Source organism: Phacochoerus africanus, chromosome 12, assembly GCF_016906955.1.
Source record: "Phacochoerus africanus isolate WHEZ1 chromosome 12, ROS_Pafr_v1, whole genome shotgun sequence".
NCBI lineage: Eukaryota > Metazoa > Chordata > Mammalia > Artiodactyla > Suidae > Phacochoerus > Phacochoerus africanus.
The window spans coordinates 29658550-29679607 of record NC_062555.1 but is presented as its reverse complement, the minus strand read 5'-3'; the positions used below and the strand labels follow the sequence as shown (position 1 = coordinate 29679607).

Sequence of the window (21058 nt, the reverse complement as noted above, 5' to 3'; positions counted from 1 at the left end):
TCAAGGTCCGATGATGGTGGGGCCCAAGGGTGAATCCAAGTGTACGGGACAGGAGAAGGTGCCTTTGGGCAGCTGGCAGTGCCTCACAGACCTGGCCCCTCGAGCGGAATCCGCAAGGCAAACGAGCACCTTCTTCCAGGTGCGGCAAGACCCACCTCCCCGGCTCTGGGAGGCGGCCCAAGGAGGCCCCAGGCTGGGTGGTTCTGCCCATGCTCCAGCCCTGCCTGGCACCAGCCCTCCCCTGCTTTGGGGTCACGGAGCTGCCAGCCATGCTGAGGCAGGTGCGGACAGCCCAATGATGCGACCGCGTGAGTCCCAAGTTGACAGCTTTAATCCAGCAGGCCTTAGCCCTGGGGGGAAGGGCGGCCAGGAGGAGGGCTTCCATCCCCCGTTGGTGGAGTCCCCCCCAGCCCCACCCCAGCCATGTGGGCAGGCAGGAGGGGCCCCGCCTTCTGGCCGGCCACCGACATCCTGGTAGGAGGAGGAAAGCAGGGGCTATGACCCAGGCTTTCCCGTCCTTCCATCGCCCCGGTTAAAACGGTGAATGCAGGTCAAGCCCCCCACCCGCCCCTATTCACGGCCAAGTTCCAGCTCAGCTCCTTTCCTCCTCCTGGGGCTCTGTTCCCAGAAGGTCTCAGGGTGTGGCTCGGTCTGGGGCCCGGCAAGAAGAGGACCCTGCCCGCCCCCCGGGCCACACGGAGGTCCAGAGGGAGGCGCCCCTGAGGGATGGCAGAGACACCACGGCCGGCTCTTCAGGCTCCTGGGTAGGAGGGCTGGGGGGGCACGTAGGGGGGTGGAGCTGCAAGCCAAGGAGACAGGGTGGGGGTCAGGGTGCACAGGAGGGCAGGCCTGGAAGTCTGGGGCAGGCACGCGAGACAAAGAGGGGCGGGCGTGGGGCGAGAGCTCAGGCTGGCTTACCTGCAGGGTTGTAGACAGGGGGCCCCGCCGGGTAGAGCGGATACTGGGGCGCAGGAGCACTAGGCGGGTACATGAAGCCAGGCTGGGGGGGTACAGGGCCGGCTTTGGGGTCCTGGGGGTACGGGTACACTGGTTGCACTGGGATGCCTGTCATTGGAATCTCCTGGCCTGGGTGGGGGACAAGGAGCCTCACTTAGAACGCCTCCTCCATGGGAAGCAGGGCCGGCCCAGCCAACTCTGCTCCGAGACCTTGCTGATCAGAGCCAGCGGGTTGCCTGCAGGTAGCCCAGAGGGTCAATTGCGGTTAGCACTTTGCTCCCCTCAGCTGGGGTTTGGGGACCTCGAGGGCTGGGGGCACAGCCCTGGGGAAGGTGCTATCTGGGCAAGGAGATGGCAGCTGGGGGCTGGAGTCCTGCAGCTTAGCAAGCCTGCCCCAAGGGGGCCTCTGGCATGGACCCCTGCCCAGCAGGTTTGGGCATAGGCGCAGCCACATGCCCTTTGCACACCCAGCCCATCCACACGCTCACACTCCAGCCCCTGCACACACGCTTCCTGAGAGTCCCACAAGCCCGTGCACACACTCGCTGCCTCCAGACAACACAGGCACACACGGGTACAGTGTTCACATGTGCCCCTGCACGTCCCTGTGTATGGGTGACAAGCTGGCAGGCGGTGAGTCCAGGACACATGCGACAGAATCATGTCTCCTGGAGCTCCGGTGCCCACCCGGGGGCTCAGCAGGCCTGTCTGGGGTGCACCTGCCCAGCCCTGCACCTACCTTCAAAAGGGCTCTGCAGCTGCTGGCGCCGGCGGTACAGGTAGCAGCAGGAGCAGAGGAAGCAGCAGATGGTGGTGGCGACTACAGCCACGAAGAGGATCACGGCAGAAGCGATGCCTGCTATGGTCTTGGGGCTTTAGACAGAGAAGCGTGCCTCACCTTCCAAGCCTCAAGCACAAAGTCCTCACAGGGTGACCTGAAAGCTGTGCTTGGACTCCTGGCCAGCAGGGGGCCACAGAGAGCTGAGATTTGGGGTTCCTGGTGGGCTCTGCGGAACCCCGCAGGGGATCTTAGGGAACCACGCTTCCCGGAAGGCCAGGCGCCTGCTGGCCAGCGAGTGGCCTCTGGGGATTTGCAATGGGCGCCCCACGGCAGCAACTTAACTGGTTAGACTTCTGACCGTGAGCCCTGCAAGTCCCCTGGGCAATGATCCAGAGCTGTTTTTTAAAATCCCACTGCAATCGGTCTTCTTGTACCTGTTTTGTATGTCAGCAGGCCCCTTCAAAAAGACGTTGGAAAACCACTAACTGTGGCACCCCCCGCCCCCCGTCCCTGCCTCGTTTCAATGAAGAGGAAAGTGACCCACCCAGGACGTGTCTTCTGCAAGACCACGCAGCTAGTGAGGCATGAGACTGGGTCTCCTGCCTTCCTGGCAGAACGACACCGGCCCCGGGGCTGACCCTGCACCCTCCCTCTGCAGCCAGGGCAGGGCCAAGGGGAGGGCTCAGCCCCACCAGCACTTGACGTGTTTACTAACGGCCCCTCCTGGAATTCCCAAGCTGGACACTCAAGATTCGCCTTGTCCCCTAGCCGGAGCCTGGGTCTGGGCTAAGAATGTGGAGGTGGACAAGGAGGGGAGGAGCCCACCTGAAGGCCAGGCAGTGCTTCTGCTGCCTCTCGGTGATGAGCAAGGTCGGGTCTCTGCAGCAGTAGCGCTGGTAGCAGGTCCCGCAGCAGAAGGTTGAGAACTCGCAGTTAAAGCCCGGCTGCCAGGAGCCATTCCGATCCACGTACCAGAGGCAGTCCTCGCCGGCTAGCGCTGCGGGCAGGGGTGCGGGTGCCCAGTGGCCACCGGGCCGGGTCTCTGGCTGCCCCCCTCCCGCGCGCCCTACTCTCACCACCCGAAGGTCTGCCCTGGTCCCTGAGCCCAGAGGCCTCTGCCTGGAGCGGCTCCCCCGGGGTCAGCCCACTCTTGCCCTCCCCTCCTACGGACCCCGCCACGCCCGGGCGCCGCCTCCTCCAGGGCCTCCCCCGCGCGCGCCACGCCCGCGGCCCCCGGCCCTTACCCAGGGGCGCCCCCAGCACCAGGAGCGCGATCACCGCGAGCGGCGCGGCCCCGCGGAGCCCCGCGGGCGGCATAGCGGGGCGCGTGGAGCGGCCGCCGGGCGCGCAGGACAACGCCGGCCGCCCAGCTCCGCGGGGCCAGCGCGCCCGCCCGGCTCCTCCCCGCCTCCTCGGGGCGGGCTCGGCTGGTCCTCGGTGATCTGTCCCCGCGCCCCGCCCGTCCGGGGTCCACGCCGGCCACGCCCCTGGCCACGCCCCGCGCGGGCTCCCGCGACCAAGCGGCTGGGCACAGTGGGGGCCCGCCGGGCCTGGGCCCGCCCCCTGCCTCGGCCCAATCAGCGTCCTGGGCCCCATAAGCCCTGATCCTGGTGCCATCTCCGAAAGCCCAGGCAGAGGGGCCGACGCGGACCTTCCCTGTGCGGGACCTCTTCTGCCCCAGTGTCCAGCCGAAGACGTCCTGCGGCGGCGGGGAGGAGCAGGAGGAGGCCCGGAGCACCCTGCCCCCACCGCGGAACACAGGCGCCCATTGAGAGGCAGCTCAGAGCAGCTTTGTCCCCGTCGAGCCCACAGGCCTGGACCCTGCCAGCTGCATTGGCTCCCTGAGCGGCCCCTTCCCCCTCCAAGTGGTCAGCGCTGGCATGCGCCAGCCTATGGCCTCACGCTTCCGGGTGGCTGGCCGCTGGGGCCACCTGGGACCCATCCAGTCAGACGGCCTTGAGGGTGAAAACCCCTTTCTTCTAGAGCAGCCCCGCAGAGATGCTGCAGGAGAGCAGGGCAGAGCCAGGGCCAGAGTTCCTTACAGCAAGACCTCTTTCAGTCTCCTGCTAAGTTTGTACTGTGTGTTGGTGGCCAGGCCCCTACTGCAGGGCCACACGGACCGGGAACATGCAGGGGACCAAAATTTTCTGGGGAGAAAATCCATAGCCTCCCTTAGCCCTCAGCGTGCTTGGACATGTCCCTCATTTGCGGTTCCCCACAATCCCATGAGCTAAACCAGGTTCACTGGTGTTGCCAGTCCCTTTTATAGACAGAGAAACTAGGACTCAAGGAAGTTATTAAAGTGTCCAGGTGACAGAGGCAGTGAGTGGCGGAGGCATGCTAAATCCAAGTGACTTCCCCCACCTCATGAGAGAAGCTATCTGCAAACGATATATGCTATACGAGGCTAATATCCAAAATACATAAAGAGCACATACGATTCAACGTCAGACAAACAATCTGATTAGAAATGGGCAGAGGGGAGTTCCCGTTGTGGCTCAGTGGTAACAAACTTGACTAGTCTCCATGAGGATGTGGGTTTGATCCCTGGTCTCAACTCGGTGGGTTAAGGATCCAGCATTGCCATGAGCTGTAGTGGGTCTCAGATACAGCTCGGATCTGGTGCTGCTGTGGCTGTGGTGAGACCAGTGACTACAGCTCCAATTCAACCCCTAGCCTGGGAACCTCCGTCTGCTGCGAGTGTGGCCCTAAAAAGACAAAAAGAAAGAAAAAGAAAGAAAGAAAGAAGAAAGAAAGAAAGAAAGAAAGAAAGAAAGAAAGAAAGAAAGAAAGAAAGAAAGAAAGAAAGAAAGAAAGAAAGATAGATTGAAAGATTGAAAGAAAGATTGAAAGAAAGAAATGGGCAGAGGATCTAGGGAGCTCCCTGGTGGCTCAGTGGGCTAAGGGTCCAGGGTTGTCACTGCTGTGGTTCAGATCCCTGCTATGGCCCTGGAATTTCCACACGCTGTGGGCGGGGACAAAAGAGAAAAAGGCAGAGGATCTGAATAGACATTTTTCCAAAGAAGACACACAGACAGATGAAAAGATGCTGGGCGTCACTAATCATCCCAGAAATGCCACCAAAACCCCAAAGAGATGTTGCCTCACACCCATCAGAATGGCTATCATCGAAAAGAGGACAGCAGTTCCGGCGCTGGCCCCGAACACGGCCACACGGACATGGCACACTCTCCCTGGGGGCCTGGACTATGATGACAATAACACTAGCAGCTATAACTCTGCAAGTGAGTTGGCCCCACTGTGCAGATGGAGTTGGGTCGGAGGAAGTTAATTCCAGCTCCCAGGGCCGGGATTTGGAATGGGACTTTTGTGACTTCAAAGCCACCTCCTGCCTCTCCTCAAACAGGTCTGAAGTGCTGGGCCTGGCATGGAGCGCGTCCTCAGGAATCGCTGGTGCCCTGCCCTCAGCCCCACAGGATGTGTGGGAAGGAAGGTAGGTCCGGGGTGGGGGTGGGGAGCAGGTGGAGGGGGGGCGCTGGCTGTGCCTGTGACCCGGTTTGGGCCTGGCCTGGGCGGTGTGGGAGTGCTCTGCTGAGTCATTCCTGCTGCGACCAGTGACCAGCCCAGGCCTCCTCCAGCCTCTTTGATGCTCTTCTTCAAATCAGAGCAGCCTGCCCAGGCCCCCGCAGGCCCCAGGGTCTGCCCACCCTGCTGCCAGTCCATTCTGAGATCGGAGTAACCACCTTCCCTCGTCCTCTTGGCCACTGGTCGTCCCTTCGGCAGCACCCCAAGGGGACCCCCGTCCCCCTCCAGATAGGTTACCACACCCTGTCCTCTGTGTGATGGGATCTCACCACACCGAAGGACCGGGATCTCAGAGCTCCCTGGTGGCTCAACAGGTTAAGGAGCTGGTGGTGTCACCACTGTGGCCTGGGTTCGATCCCTGGCCCAGGAATTTTGCCTGCCAGGGGCATGGCCAGGAAAAAAAAAAAAAAAAAGCAACAGGATCTTCTGGCTCCCACTGCCCCAGAGTAAACAAACATTTCTCCTTCATCAGGAACTTTTTCCTGGTGTCTAGCCTGAATCTCTCTTGCTGTAAACAAAAGGCTTTCTCCTTTGAATTCCTGTCGTGGTGCAGCAGAAATGAATCTGACTAGGAACCATGAGGTTGCCGGTTCGATCCCTGACCTCGCTCAGTGGGTTAAGGATCCTTGTGGCTGTGAGCGGTGGTGTAGGTCGCAGATGCGGCTTGGATCCCGCGTTGCTGTGGCTGAGGTGTAGGTGGGCAGCTGTAGCTCTGATTGGACCCCTAGCCTGGGAACCTCCATGTGCCTCGGGTACAGCCCTAAGAAGCCAAAAAAAAAGGCTGTCTCCTGTGTTTGTCCTCTTGGTGGGTGGGGTCCAGGGGAGGGGACAGTGGGGAATCAGCTCCCTGCAGCTCCACCTCCTTCTCCAGAGGGATCTTATCAATGCCTCTGCAGGGCTTTCTCTCCCAGAAGGTCAGGCTTCTGCTTTTTTGCAGAGTCCCAGGGCCTCAGGGGGCCAGCTGGCTCTGGTAGGGGAGCAGCAGTGTCTCAGTCCAGCTAGGGCCTGGCCCCAGGAGCCCAGCCCAGCCAGTGGGGCAGACAGGGGCGGGGGTGGGGAAGAGCCAGGTTATCTTTAAATGGCATCTTACTCAGTCTGCAGCTCTGCCCGCTGGGCAGGGTGGGGGCAGATGAGTGTTATTTTGGGATCTAGAGGGTAAGAGAGGAAGAAGGCTCTGTTTACAGCCCTCCTCTGTCTGTCCCCACTCCCTCTCCTGGGAAGGGTTTGGGGACACAGGCTTCAGCCTTCCACTGGCCCTTTGCACCCGGGGTGTGTTTCAGCCCAGTGCTGTGCCAGCCACCTGCACAGATGGGAACAGCCTGTCACTCCCCTTGAGCCCAGCTCCCTGAGGGCAGGTTAAGCGGCGAGAATCGCACTGGCCTTCCCACGAGGCAGCCCTGCACAGTCACCCCCAGGAAACACACGACCACTGTTTACTTTCCTGGGTCATTTAAGCAGCGCACCCAGAGTTGCCCAGCAGATGAACGGCCGAGCCGGGTGCAGGATGCAGTCTGTGCTCTGAATGCCAGCCAGGGCAGGCCTGGCTCTGCCAACCGGGAGAGCCCACGCCCCCTTCCCCTCTAGCCTGGGCTTCCTCACTTGTAAATGGACTAGGGTTCAGTCAAAGCCACCAGAGCCCCAGGCGAACTGGCAGATATGCTCTGGTCCTTTGCTCTCCTGACTCAGGTCACGCAGCAGGTCCCTGGCAGGCCCGGCGGACTGGCCCTAATGCCTGTCCTGACTCGGTGCGCAGGGCTGGGGGTGGCGAGGCAGTCACGCCAGGGAGGAATGCAGCCTAAAGCCAGATGTGTGAGAAATGCCAGTTCGTTTTCTTGTAATCAAATTAGATCCTACTGAGCATTCTGCCAGCTGCGGGGTGGGGGTGTGTGCAGTCTGTTGTCACTATGGTTTGCTCCCTCTGCCAGGATCAGGTTCTGGGGCCTTGCACAGTGCAAAACACGGGGTGTGGGGGGGCTACAGCCTTGTCCATTCAGGCTCTGCTGATTCCAGCCCAGGGGCTGTGAATCCAGTGGCCTCGGCTTATGCGGCCCCATGTCCAGGCCTCTCATCTCCAAGTGCCCCGCCGAGATCAGGACAGGGGTCTCACCACCCACAGGCCCCCCTGCTGTCCCTTGTCTTCTGGGGCCCCTCCCCTTTTCTGTCTCCCTCTCTTCCTCCAAGACCCTGGGCCTAATCTCAGTTCACACAGGCTTCCAGCAGAGGACCCAGAAGCAGGTTATCCTAACTGTTCTGCTTTCTTCCTGCGGAAGCAATGAAGACAAGGAAACGTGTGAAGAACTGGGCTGTGTTCTTGGAATAATTGGAGCCTAGTGAAAGCAAATGAATGCATGGATCCCTTCTAATGTCACACAGATAACCACGGAAAGCTCTGCCTGGCGGGTGCTGCAGAGTCCTCGTGGAGCCGCCCCCACCCACCCCAGGCTCCCCGAGACGCCCGTCAGCAGTGGCATCTGAAGCTGAACTGAGTCACTCTAGCCCAGTGAGTGAGTCACAGAGGCTGCCAAACAGCTCCCAGCGACTGGAGGGTGACAGTGAGGACTCTCCAGACCCGAGGCTCTTTAATTCCTTCCTCTTTACTCATCACCACAGCCCCGAGGTAGGTATTAGAGGACTGGAGCCCTGGCCAGTCCCCTGTTGTGGGTGGACCACAGCAAGACCTAGTGTGACCTGGAATTTCAGGACCACAACAGGAATGTCACCCTTTCTCACTTACTCAAAAAAAAAAAAAAGAACTGGATCATGAGGTCCTTTGCATGGATGATGTTGAACCTGTACAGTCCATCAGAGAATGGTAAATAACTCACAAACTCTGGAATTTTATTGTTTTTTTTTTTTTGTCTTTTGTCCTTTTAGGGCTGCACCCATGGCATATAGAGGTCCCAGGCTAGGGGTCTAATCGAAGCTGTAGCTGCCGGCCTACACCACAGCCCCAGCAATGCCAGATTCGAGCCACATCTGCATCCTACACCACGGCTCACGGCAATGCCGGATCCTTAACGCACTGAGCAAGGCCAGGGATCGAACCTGCAACCTCATGGTTCCTAGTCGGATTCGTTAACCACTGAGCCACAAAGGGAACTCCTGGAATTTTATTGTTAACAGTTACTTTTGGCTGTTTGGCTACTGGAATCCCAATGAGCACTGTTAGGGTCCAGTGGGAATGGGCACCTGCCAGGATGGATGATGCCAGTTCAGCGTCCAGCCTCCAGCCGGGCGCTTCCACGATTCCACAGATGGGCAGGGACCCTCAGCAGCACCTACCCTTCAGGGCCGCCATCCTGGGCGCTGTCCCTTGGCGGCTGTCTGCCCGCCTCCGCTCCACCCCCTCCTGTTACCACCCTGGTCCAGGCTCCCTCCCCGCCCCCCACTGTGGCTGCTGCTGCCAGACCAGCGTGCACCCTGCTCCCGGCTCCCAAGTCACCCTCTGGTCACTGGACTCTGATGCAAACCTCATCACATCCCTTCTCCAGGTAGACCTCCGAGGGGTCTTCCACCCCCGAAGAAAAGGCCTCGCAGGACCTTCAACCAGCTGGTCTTTCCTGGCACTTCCAGCTCATTCCTGGCTGTGTCCCATGTGCCACAAGTGCCAGTACTCTTAACTGCTCCTAAGCTCTGCAATCACAATTCCATTCCACTGCGGTTTTTTTCCGACATTCTCCTTTCTCTGGAATGTCCCACCCCACCCCCATCTCCTGGCAAATGGGGGACACAGGGAGGCAGGAAGTGCCCCCCACGCGGGTTAGGCAACTCTTGCTGGGTGACCTTCAGCTGGGGATGTTTAGCATCTCTGCCCCTCGGCCTCATCAGCCTGTAGCTGAGTGAACACAACCACCTGCTTTGTGGGGTTGTTAGAGCTTCAACAACGCAGGTCCACTGACACACAGGTTTTTCCACTGGTAAATACGACGGGACTACACCATCCGCGGGTGGCTGGATCCCCGGGTACAGAGAGCTGCGTATACCAGGGCTGCCCCTGCCCCCTCCCCCGCCACGTGCAAGGGGCCACTGCAGAAGGTCTAAGGAGATGAGCAAGTGACATGTAGAGCGGCAGGGCGTTTAGCACTGCCACAATCTCTGCCCACCGCTGACCCCACACACCCTTTTACTGGCGGTGGGGGCTAAGCCCAGAACACAGCCCCACGTACACTGTAGTTTCTGACCCCCTGCGAGACTGGCTCCTGGGGGCAGCACCAACAGCCTTGCACGTTCGAGAAGCCTGAGATTTGCTGGAACAGGACAGAGAGAAGCCAGAAATGGGCTTTGTGTTACCATCCCCTTGGTGGCCACGGGTCCGCCTGGCTAGCGCCTTTGACTGGACAAGGCTTCAAGCTTCTGGAGCGGTGGGTGCCATCACCCTGCCCTCCGCTTCCTTCCTGGACAGGGCCCATCCTCCACATGGCGTGTCCCCCTCCTCCTGCAAAGGGCCTCTTCTCTCTCGGGCCCCAGAACAGAACGGAGCGCCGCAGGCCCACTGCCTCGGCCTCCGCTGTGCTTCCGTGGATGCGTGAGCAGCTCCTGGCACACAGGCGGGTGCTGTGCTCCCTCTCCAGACACTCCTGTCCACCCACACTTCTGAAAACAGCCCCAGAGGACCTGCCCACGTTCACAGCTTGCAGATGTTTGCCTGGATCCTGGATTACCATCCTTCCCAGATCTCCCCGTCATCTGAAGCTTTGATCAGCATCTCTCCCTTGTCCAGGAGCCGTTTCTTCTGTACATGGCCTCAAATCCTCTTTTCAAAGGAGGGGCCGAGGATGGCGAGAGCCCTGGCCTGGGCACGTCATAAACCACCCACAATAGATTAATCACGTCTGCTAGCCGGTGGCCAGTTTGCCAACACTTCTGATTTTACCCTGCCCAGATGCCACCTAGTCTGTGACACCGAGGCCAAACTGACATCCTCATTCTGAAGCCCGCGATGAACACCTAGGAAACCCCGTCCATTACGCTGTCACCGTGGGCTCGCGATGCCCAACTGATGCCGCTGGGGGTCTGTGACCTGAGCTCATCGACTCCCCTCCCGTCACTTCTGGTATCCCAGCTGCTGCCCCCCGGGGTCTAGGGACATGAAGAATCTCAAGACTGCCGAGTGCTCTTACTATTCCCCAGCTGTCCTCTTTCCCACACCCAAGGCACAGGATGTTCTCGGCCTGACCCTGAACCACAGCGGTGACACGGCACCACCAGGGAGTGCCGATCCGCAAGGGTCTTAGTTCAAACTCAACTCCTAACTAGGTAGCCTGACCCTTCTACATGAAACTCGTTCTGTTTGGCCAAAAAGACAGGACCCAGGGGAGGAGCTGGAGTTGAAGTGGCCTCCAGCAGGTCTTCCCCACTGCCTGCTCCGACAGCAGACGTCGACTCTGAACCCTCTTCCTCGTGGGCCCGCGTCGCCCGGGTCCTCGTGTAGGGGTTGAGCGGGAAAGCGTCCTGGGAACTGAGGAGGTCCTCCCGATGAGGGGGTGGAGACCCTCCCCCGCACTCAGCCACGGCCGAGGTCCGTGGGGCAGGGGGTGGTCAGTCCCCTGCAAGACCAGTACAGGGAGAGCAGGGCGGAGGGACCCTGGCCCAAGGGTCACTGTGGCACTGTGACAAGGTTTCTGAGGAGCAGGCCAGTCTGCGTGGGAGCCCCGGCTTCCCCAACTCAGCAGTCCTGCGCTGCTGGCACAAGGCTGCCCTTCTGTGCCGAGCCAGAGGTGACCTGGCCCTGTGGGACCTGGAACACTGAACCCCATGGGCACTACCTTGAGAGCAGCCCCTGTCCTGGAGAAAGAGCCGTGGGCAGGGGCCCTGTGGACGTGCCCTCAGGGCCCCCTCACAGAGGGGCGACTCTGGGACCAAGGCTCCCACAAGTCCTGTGGAAGCAGGGTCCGTAGGGGCTCCTCCTTGGGAACAGAGTAAAGCTCGCTGTGTAGGCCATTTCCTGCCAGGGAGGCCACCGACCTGAAGAAATAGCTTGTCACTATTAGAAGTGGGCGCTACCCCAAAGGGACGCTGGGCTGTTGGCCTTCCTCCCCGTGATTTTTCATCCTTGTTTACTCTCTGAACCCATGACAGACTAAATTCCCCATGAAGGGGCCTCCCTTCATGACACCCGATTGGATGGTGTCATTTCTCTAGGCGTCGTTTGCACCAGGTTCGCTAAAGCACAGGAGGGTGGTGTCTACACAGGAGGCTCTACCTAGTCCTCTCCGCTTACTTGAATTTTCCTTCCAGAAGGAACGGAAAGCAGAGGTGCCGAGACACCTCATACCATGCAGACTAAGTTCATTTGTAAAGATTGCTTTACTCTCCTAGAAAAATACACATTGCAAATTTGAGGGCTACAACTGAACCACTTTAGAGCATTCCCGAGGGAAGGGACCCCTGAATGTCAGGCTGCGTGGTGACGTGTGGGGACGGGCATATTAAATATAGTTGGGTCAGGTGGACTTTTTAAAAAAAATCTGTTTTTCCTCCATTTTTTTTTTTTCCTAAAAAGGGAAAACAGGCTGCCATCTGTCTGGCTCTCTCGTGTGCGTGCAGGTGGACAGAGGAGGAGCTTCAGGGGAGGGGCTGTGTCATGCGATGAGGCAGAACCGAGGTGACGTCCTTCGCCGGGAGTCTTAGTGTCGTCGAGGGAGCAGGCGGTCCCCGGGGCTGCCTCTTCTTGCTCCCCCGAGACCCGGTCTTGCCTCTGGGAGGGCAGAGGGCACCATCCTCTCTCAAGGGCACTCCCGTCTGATCACATCCGATGTCCTCTGAAAGCACACAGGTCTGTCTGGAATACAAACGGTCTGACTTCTGGGCCCCTGAGGCGGGAAGATCATCCACAGCACACCGTCCTTCCGGGCCCTGCGTTTCTGGACGGGCCAGCAGAGGACTCTGGGGACAGGGATGGGGGCACAGCTGGGGAGGAAGAGGTTCTAGAGACAGGTGTCCTCAGGGTACTTGGGGGAAGGTCCCTTGTTGCGGCGTTCCTAGCGACAGCACAGGTGAGTGTGGTCTGGACTGTCCGTGTCACTCTGCAGGGACCGCAGGCTGAGTCAGGAGGCCGCTCCAGGCTGAGATGAAAGTGCACCTCAAGGCCAGTGAGGGCTGCAAAACGGATTGTGGCCGGGCCAGGAGGGACTTCTAGATGCCAATGGTCTGTAGAACCCGCCTCTCGTTGTCGTTAAGGTGGCCCGAGAACATGACGTAGCAGGGCTGCTGAGCGAACTGGCAGAGGAAGTCTGTGAGATATGCCTGTGGGGGACGGAGGGCAGCGGTGTTGCAGGGGCTCCTGGCACTCACCCGCGTTGTGCCCCAAAGCCTGGCTTCAGACCAGCGCCAGCCCCCCCGGGGACAGTGGAAACCCCCCTGAGATAAATGCCCCAGATTTCCCAAGATGGAACCTCATGTGTGCCCCCACCCCCAGGGAGCTGGGTGGCAGCGCGGGCACAGAGCCGTGGCCCTGGCCTGCTGAGCCTGTATTCCTGCTTCTGCGGCTCAAGACGCTGTCACCTCAAGGTGCCCTCTCTGGACAGGCTCACCTCCAGATCAATCTGATAGAGGGGGTCCTTCAGGGCGTCAGGGTCATCGTCCTCATCATCCTCATAGTAGTCCTCCTCTGCCAGAGACAGCGGCACGGGGGGCGGTCAGGGCACGGGCCAGGGCGGGACACAGCCCTCACCAGGCCGGGCGCCCAGGGCTGCACACCATGTTTACCTGTGGCAAGGATGTCAGATAAGAGGTGGCCAGCTAGGCCGTCCTCCTCCTCGTCGTCCTCCTCCTGGTCCTCCCACATGTCGTTGGCGTCATCTGCTTGGAGGTGAGAAGCTGCTGGAGCGCACGTGCCCCGCCCCCGTGCAAACCTGCCAGGACTGACGAGCCCCGCGCATTCCCGCACGGAGGCCTGAGGCCCCAGCGGAAGAGAAGGAGGATGGTCAGACCCTCCCAACACATCTGAGGGGAAGACCTGCACCTGCTGGTGGGGACAGAAAAGGCGGGAGGCCCTGGAGAAGCGCCAGGCCAGGAAGGTGCACCCCTGGCTGCGCACCCCACCCGCCGCCCGAGGTGCTGCGAGGCAGACCCTGGAAATGGGCTCTGTGCTCCCACAAGGCTGGCGCCCGGGGCAGGTGTGCAGGAATGTGTGTGAAGGACCTCGGGGACTCGATCCACCCGATCGCTACTCTGAACGTGTGTAACTTGCTGTGCCCGGATTCCGTCTCGGGGGAGGTGGGCCCGGGCACCTTGGCTCCACTCTGCAGGGGCGGCCTGGCGGGCAGCACTGGCCTCCAGGAGGTTGGACAGCTCGTTGATAATCAGCTTCAGGATCTTGACCAGCAAAGGAATGTTTGTCCAGCGCTCAGGGTCTAGGAAGAAGAGGCCCCGCATCAGACTGCCATGGTCGCTCCCTCCTGACAGCACCCAGGCCTCGGGCAGGACTGCCCCTCTACCCCCAGGGCTTTCCACCCCCAGACAACATGGAGCCCTAAAGTACTATCAGCTAAGTAACTTCAACCTGCTCCCTTGTCAGGAGTTTGGGACCTAAAGGAGACAGGCTTTGTCAGGAACACAGCTTGGCCTCTGGGGGCCTGTGGAGGCAGAAACGCCAGCCCCCCCAGTGTGATAATCGCACAGGTGATTAGACGCCTGCTGCTAGAGAGCAACAGCTTTGCACCCTGACCTGTGAAGCCCCGGAGTTACGGGCCAGAGACAACCAGAAAGGATGACTTGCCAAAAATGGGCACCCGAACCCTGGCATGAAGCTGGAAGCTGGGGAGCCTTGAACCTGGGAATGTTTTGGTCCATTTTCAGCAGCAGGAAGGAACCACAGGTTCTGATCCCTCTTGTTCCTAGTTTTCTGCTGTTGCTTATGAAACCTGGCACTGACAACTGAGTCTGGGGTTTTTTGGCCATGCCTGTGGCATGTGGAAGCTCTTGGGCCCACGCCATAGCAGGGACAAGGCAGGATCCTTAACCCACAGGCCCTAAGGGAAGCCCAACAATCAAGGTTCAGGACACCATCTGGCCCAGTGGTCCTGGGCCCACGGCGGGGGCGTGTGGCCTACTCTTGGCTGCCTTGGAGCGGGTACGGACGCCCTCATCCAGGCCGTAGATCTCCTCCCCCTTCACGCGGATGTCCTGAAGCCGCTTGTCGTTCGCGTTGATGCCGTGCTGCAGCAGCTTGCACAGTGCCACGGAGCTGGCGAGGAGGAGCCAGAAAGGGTGGGTCAGCCACGTGGGGAGCCCACATCCCAAGACAATGAGCGCTTCACAACTAACTAGGGCCCAGAAGAGACTGCGGCTGAGAGGGGGCTTCCTGTTACTAAGGCGTGGGGTGATGGGAACCAGAAGATCAGCGTCCAGGATAGAGAGTTAAGAGCGGAGAAGACGCCAGCAGAACTTGCTGGGCCGAGTCTGAGCAGAGGAGGGTCTCCAGCCAGCAGAGACCCAAATGGCCCACCTGCGCCAGCGGTCTTCTGGGAATCTCAAGAGGGCAGCAACTGGGCCACAACTCAGCAATAAAGCCCCAGAGGGCAGAAGGAACAGCTGGGCACGTCAGGGCAGAGGGGTAGAGACCTGTGGGGCAGAGGCCTGGGGAAGGGGACAGGCCCCACCTGACTTTGCCCTCGTACTGCCCGTAGAAGAGGTGCTGCCGGCTGGTCCACTCGGCCATCACGAACTCCAGGGCAGGCTTGCCAGTCGGCCCCGGGAGGCTGCACAGGAATTCTAGGAGGGGTTCCAGCTGGGTGTGCACCAGGTGGGCAAACACCATGATCAGGGACTAGGAGGGGACAAGACAAGGATACCTGCCTCAGGGACACAGCAGGCGGGAGGCCGTGGGCTGGCTGGCCGAGGGAGAGGGAAACGTGGCCACTTCCTGGCCAGTGAGCAGTGAGCTTGGGCCAGTGCCCCTACCTGCATGACGCTGAGCGTCTCTGCCTGCTGCATCTTGCTGAGGATGGCCCGGAGGATCTGGTCCAGGTTCTCCCCCAGCTCCCGCCCCGCCTTGGAGATGAGGGTGGACACCAGGCGGCCCACGAAGGCCGCAGTGAACTCCGAGGTGCGGGGGTCCAGGAGCTGGCTCACCACCTGCATCACGTACCACAGCCCATTGTGGCCCTGCTCGTCGTGCCACTGGGCCACCTGCTCCAGTGTCACTGACACGTAGGCCCGCAAGCACTCTCCACCGTTCTGGGAGACAAGAGAGGGCAAGGTTAGCCACAGGTGCCGAGGCCCACAGGCCCTCTGTCTGCAGCGGCCGCGTTATTCTCGCGGCCCGGGCTCCAGAATGGGGAGCCACAGGGTCCAGGGAGGGCTCGCCCCACTGGAGTCGGAACACACCCCTCTGTCCCCACTTCACTTCATCAGCCGCCTTGAAAGTGCCTATTTCCTATCAAAGGGACAGTGGACTAGCAAACCGAGTTTCAACCATAAGGATCTCCTTCTGGTGCTAAAAAAAAAAATTTATCTTAAGATGTAGCAGTAACTGGGGGCTCTGCAGGTCTTTACCAGAATACAGACAGACCTACACAGACCCTGTGTGCCTAGAGAGTCTGTTTGCTGACTTGATTAAAAGAAGAAATAGGCAGGAAGGAGCGTCTCAGGGCCCCGAGTCCACGTCCACCATCTGTTCCACCACAGGCACGCTAAGCACAGCCAGCAGGATGCCAGCACTCATGCCTCTAAGGCGAACAGGACAGGTGGCTTTAGCAGTCTCGACCCCCATGGGTCCTCTGGGTAAATATAGGCCCCAGACACTTCGATCTTAAAAGCATAGATGGAGTCAGATGTCTCAGCTGCTGCAAGCTCACCGCGGCTCAGGCTCAGGCTCAGACCCCAGTGTGGAGGTACCTGCATGGTGGCATTGTCGTCTGTGTGGAGGGTGCACTGGGCCACGGCGGGGAAAGCCTGGCAAATGAGCAGCTGGGAGAGGGGTGGCTTTGTGTTCCGCACAACCGTGGTCAGGATATCAATGGCCGTCTGCAGGGAGACGAGAGACAAGTCAGGGCAGCCTCCGGGGTGGGGTGGGGTCCCAACAACAAGACCCTTTCTCGGCCAGGAGCCACCTAAGCACACAGAGCAAGCTCAGGGATGAACGGCAAGTTTCTGAAAGGCAAAGGCAGCAGAGAGGTTTCTAAGAAGCCATGGGGCAGCAGTGGATGGGGTCAGTGGGGACAGCTCAGTGCAACCAGTGAGGGGCCTCTCGAGCCAGAGCCCCCTCTGAGAGCCTCCGGATCACTCACTCTCCCCCTGGGTGAACCTGAGTGAGGCGGAGTTTGGCCCCCCCCCGCCCCCCCCCCCACTTACGGCACAGAGCCCCGTGGGGATCTTGTCGGCGGGGGCCTGCATGATGCTGACCAGGGTGGGAATCAGCCTCATCTGCATCAGGCCCTGACAGGCTTCGATCTGGGACAGCTCCTTGAAGATGTCTTGAGCCAGCGAGGCGACCACAGGATCTGAGGCGGACAAGGCAACACAGAGCCCCTGCCTGAGGGTCTGCTCAGGGTGTGCTGCTGGCTTAACGCTGCCTGCGGGGGCCCTACCCTCTGTGATCGATGTCCGCCCCCACTCCTGACTGTATCACGGGTCGGGGCCTGGCGGGCCTGCTGAGGAAGGTGAAAGGCAGGAGAGCGGCTCAAGGCCTGGGGGCGGAGGTCAGGGACAAGTCAGCTACTCCTAAAACAAACTCTGGCTCTTTTTCTGGGACAAATCTTCAATGCCTGTATTCCTGTGAAACCTGGATGGATTATAAAACCAAATGTTTAAGGGGGGAAGAAAAGGTCCCATGAATACTTTGTTAACAAGGCAAAGCTGGACGTTCTCGCTGTGGCACTGTGGATTAAGAGTCCAACTGCAGCAGCTTGGGTCGATGTGGAGGCATGAGTTCGATCCCCAGCCCAGAATAGTGGGTTTAAAAGATCCAATCGGCTCGGATTCAATCCCTGGCCCGGGAACTTCCATATGCTGCAGGTGGGAGCTGCCCAAACCTCTCCCCCAGGTTCTGGAGGGTGGCAGAGGGCTGCGCACATGGCATACCCCCTCTGAGGGGGTCGCGATAGACCTCCCAGCCAGTGGAAGGCAAAAGGTAACATCTTCCAAAGGCAGAACCTTGTGAAGAAATGGAACTTCGGCTTGACCTGCTTTACCCATTGAAAAAATATATAAATACCCTTCTCTAAGTAGCACGAAAAAAATACATGCGATGTGCAGGGCACTAAGACAGATGTTAGGAAGTTCCTGTTGTGGCTCAGCAGTAACAAGCTCGACTAGTATCCACGAGGATGTGGGTTTGGCCTCACTTGCTGCATTAAGGATCTGGCGTTGCCGTAAGCTGTGGTGTAGGTCGCAGATGCAGCTCAGATCTGGTATTTCTGTGGCTGTGGTGTAGGCTGGCAGCTGCAGCTCTGATTCAACCCCTAGCCTGGGAACCTCCATATGCCGCAGACTCAGCCCCAAAACAAAAACAAACAGATGTTAAGAGATCAACTGCAGGAGTTTCCCTGGTGGCCTAGAGGGTTAAGGATCTGGCCTTAAAAGCAGCTGTCGCTGCTGTGGCATGGATTCCATCCCTGGCCTGGAAACTTCTGCATGCCATGGGCAGGGCCAAAAAAAAAAAAAAAAAGGATTACTGCAGCATTGTCTGTAACAGGAAAAACTGTAAAAACCTAGATATCCATGAACAGACTGGATAAATAAATTACAATACAGCCATTTGGTGGCACATGAGGTGAAAGGCGGAGAGAATAAAAAGACTAGCGTGGAAACCTCCTCAGCACACATTTCGTTGAGCTTAGTCCGATGTCACATTACATAACCAGCCCCTACCCCTGTACAGCCCTCCTAGTCTCAATCCTCCCTCTCAGAAACAAATACCCTCAATACCTTTTCTGATAATAAACTACTACTAATACACACCCACTACAGAAAAACTTAAAATGCAGAAAAGTATCATAGAAAAGATTACACCTTTAACTCCACTACCCAGAGACAACTACCCTTAACATTCTGGTGTGTTTTCTTCTGCTAGTTTTTCTTTTTCTTTCTTTGTTTTTTAGGCTGCACCTGCAGCATATAGAAGTTCCCAGGCTAGGGGCTGAACTGGAGCTATAGCTGCCAGCCTACGCCACAACCACAGCAGCACCAGACCCGAGCCACGTCTTTGACCTACACCACAGCTCACGGCAACACCAGATCCCCAACCCACCGAGCGAGGCCAGGGATCAAACCTGCATCCTCATGGTTACTAGTCAGATTCATTTCTCCTTTGCCACAATGGGAACTCCCCAGATTTATATTCTAAGCATCTGGAATCAACCTATTCATATTCACTTATTACAATGTGAGCGCTTCCTCATGGCTTTAATTATTCCTTTGAGGTCTGATTATTAATGGTTGCATAGTATTTCATTTTGTGGATATAATTAATGAATCTCTTTTTATTATTTCCAGATTTTTGCTATGATAAACCTGCGATGAACACCTTATTCCTAAACCTTTGCATGCCCCTTTCCTCAATTTTCTAAGTATAGTTCAAGGCCTCTTCCATCAGGAAGCTTCAGATTTAGCTGCTCACCTTCCCTTCCGCAGTGGCTGTGCCGAACCATACCTCCCGCTGGTTCTTAGCCTCGCTCCCTGGTTCTTAGAGTCAGTTACAGGGATGGTCCTCTACTCCTTTTTTTTTTTTTCCCCCCTGTATTTTCTAGGGCCGCACCTGTGGCATATGGAGGTTCCCAGGCTAGGGGCCAAATCGGACCTATAGCTGCTGGCCTACACCACAGCCACAGTAACACGGGATCCGAGCGCAACTGTGACCTATACCACAGCTCACGGCAACGCTGGATCCTTAACCCAGTGAGCAAGGCCAGGGATTGAACCCGCAGCCTCATGGTTCCCAGTCAGATTTGTTTACCACTGAGCCACAACGGGAATTCCGATGGTCCTCTACTCTTCAGTGCTGCTTCGGATCCAGGGCAACCCCGCCCCCTCGCCCCTTTGCTAACTCGAGACCACACCCTCTGCTTCTAAGGTCTAGAAACTTGAGACCCAGGAGGCATCCTGACCCCCCCTGCCCCCCGCCGCATACCGTTACTGTACTTCAGGAAGATGGCGATGGTGAAGGGGCAGATCTTGCTTTCCATGCTCGCTGTGAACTCCGGGTCCACCGTGCACACGATGCACAGGGTCTCCATCACGAGGTTGAGCACCTCGGAGCTGAACTGGGCTGCCAGGTGAATCAGGCCCTCCAGGATGCTGGGGAGGAAGGGCTGTAGCACGTGGGTGCTCTCCGAGACCTTCAGCTGGTCACAGTACCTGGAGAGAAGCGAGACGCACTCGCAAGCCGGGCCCCGCAGTCCCCAGTCTTTGCAGCCACTGCTACATGTGCAGCCTTTACACGTGTGGTTTTAGAAAGCACTTCTAGAGCAAGCTGAGTTTTCACATTTCTGTGGCTTTCTCTTTCTTCTTTTTTTTTTTTTTTTTGGCTGCCCTGTGGCATGCGGAGTACCCGGGCCAGGGATCAGACCTCAGCCACACCTGTGGCAACGCCGGGTCCTTAATCCACTGTGCTGGGCCAGGGATTGAACCTACGTCCTAGTGTTCCCAAGATGCCACTGATCCCGTTGCACCAGAGCGGGAACTCCCACCTTTCTGTGGCTTTTAAAAGAACTATCAGCACCACCATTTCTATGTTTTCTAATTTAGTTCTGCCTTGGTCTTCACTGCTTCCTTTAAAATTTCTGTCATTCCTCCATTCTGTTTTGAAGCAAATCCCAGTCATGCAGTTATATCCACGTTACTAAGATACTAAGTCAAATGCTTTATGATTCCTCAGACTACTGTTTTAGTCACATTCCTAAGATACATATATATACATTCTTGTTATTTTTCAAATAGTGTTTTTAACATCTGCTCCAAAACAACTGTTACTTAGCAGGAGGCTATTTTTTTTTTAAACATATTTTGTACTTTTTGGAGTTTTTTTTGCATCCTAAAACGAGATCAATTTGCATCAACATCTTATGCTTGCTTACAAAATCCGTGTACTATTTTTAGGGTTTAAAAGTTTGTTTTCTACCAGAGTTCTACCTATTCACCTCTTATTCAATGATATATATTCACCAGGTACTGCTTACCATATGTCCAATGGGGATACAATTATTAAAAATATATTATCGTTAGTTATCATCAGAACAGCAAGAAAAGTCAATAAAAACATTCTGCATGTTAAAAGAACCTAGTGCAGAAACAAGACCCTCCCCAGGTTCTCAGGAACCACACTGAAACTGTAACTTATAACCACACTCTTTGTGTCAGCTGCTGGGTTTAAAGGTCCACAGTGACTCGTAAAACCTGTGGGTTCAGACCTCAGATTTGTCCAGACTTTTTGTTTTTCGGTCCATAACGTCTGGACCACCTTGCTCTAGGTCAGATTCAGCATCTGGCCTTGGGCAGCTCTCAGCCCTCATACTTACTGGGTCCTGCACATCCCTCGGCCCACTGCCTCTCCGTTTTTTGCTTGTTTTTTTTTTTGTCTTTTTGCCTTTTCTAGGGCCGCATCCACAGCATATGGAGGTTCCCAGGCTAGGGGTCCAATCGGAGCTGTAGCTGCTGGCCTACACCACAGCTCACAGCAACACCAGATCCTTAACCCACTGAGCAAGGCCAGGGATCGAACCGAAACCTCATGGTTCCTAGTCGGATTCGTTAACCACTGAGCCACGACGAAAACTCCTGCCTCTCCGTTTTGAGGGTTAATAAGGTCGGGTAGGTCAGAAGACAGCATCACCT

The 21058-nt window shown here is 57.7% G+C and overlaps 2 protein-coding genes across 4 annotated transcripts in view; both read right to left on the bottom strand.

Moving 5' to 3' along the window:
- Positions 1-309: 309 nt before the first annotated feature.
- Positions 310-3099, bottom strand: SHISA4 (shisa family member 4). The gene is made up of 5 exons (XM_047754616.1): positions 2983-3099; positions 2564-2735; positions 1697-1830; positions 919-1086; positions 310-799 (listed from the first exon to the last, which is right to left on the bottom strand). The coding sequence occupies exons 1-5, from the start codon at positions 3053-3055 to the stop codon at positions 753-755; spliced, it is 594 nt and encodes a 197-aa protein (XP_047610572.1). The 5' UTR covers positions 3056-3099; the 3' UTR covers positions 310-752.
- An 8472-nt stretch (positions 3100-11571) lies between these two features.
- IPO9 (importin 9) overlaps positions 11572-21058 on the bottom strand; it is a 40508-nt gene continuing 31021 nt past the window's right edge. For 2 of the 3 annotated variants that reach the window (XM_047754572.1, XM_047754573.1), the window contains exons 15-24: positions 19356-19582; positions 16580-16728; positions 16124-16252; positions 15188-15463; positions 14887-15053; positions 14338-14471; positions 13516-13638; positions 12992-13084; positions 12817-12893; positions 11572-12529 (exon numbers count right to left, since the gene is read on the bottom strand). In XM_047754572.1, the coding sequence (XP_047610528.1) occupies positions 12419-12529; positions 12817-12893; positions 12992-13084; positions 13516-13638; positions 14338-14471; positions 14887-15053; positions 15188-15463; positions 16124-16252; positions 16580-16728; positions 19356-19582 (1486 nt within the window). In that variant the 3' untranslated portion in view covers positions 11572-12418. Of the gene's footprint in view, positions 12530-12816; positions 12894-12991; positions 13179-13515; positions 13639-14337; positions 14472-14886; positions 15054-15187; positions 15464-16123; positions 16253-16579; positions 16729-19355; positions 19583-21058 lie in introns of those variants that run through there. The other variant, XR_007131151.1, reaches the window with a different exon arrangement.

What these genes read in the sequence shown, in the direction of transcription:
- SHISA4 (XM_047754616.1), bottom strand. Translation starts at nt 3,055, where the DNA reads ATGCCGCCCGCGGGGCTCCGCGGGGCCGCGCCGCTCGCGGTGATCGCG. An exon ending in GGTGCTGGGGGCGCCCCTGG is followed by an intron (nt 2,736 to 2,982) that starts GTAAGGGCCGGG and finishes CCCTGCCCGCAG; the next exon opens with CGCTAGCCGGCGAGGACTGC. An exon ending in GCTGCAGAGCCCTTTTGAAG is followed by an intron (nt 1,087 to 1,696) that starts GTAGGTGCAGGG and finishes TCCCCCACCCAG; the next exon opens with GCCAGGAGATTCCAATGACA.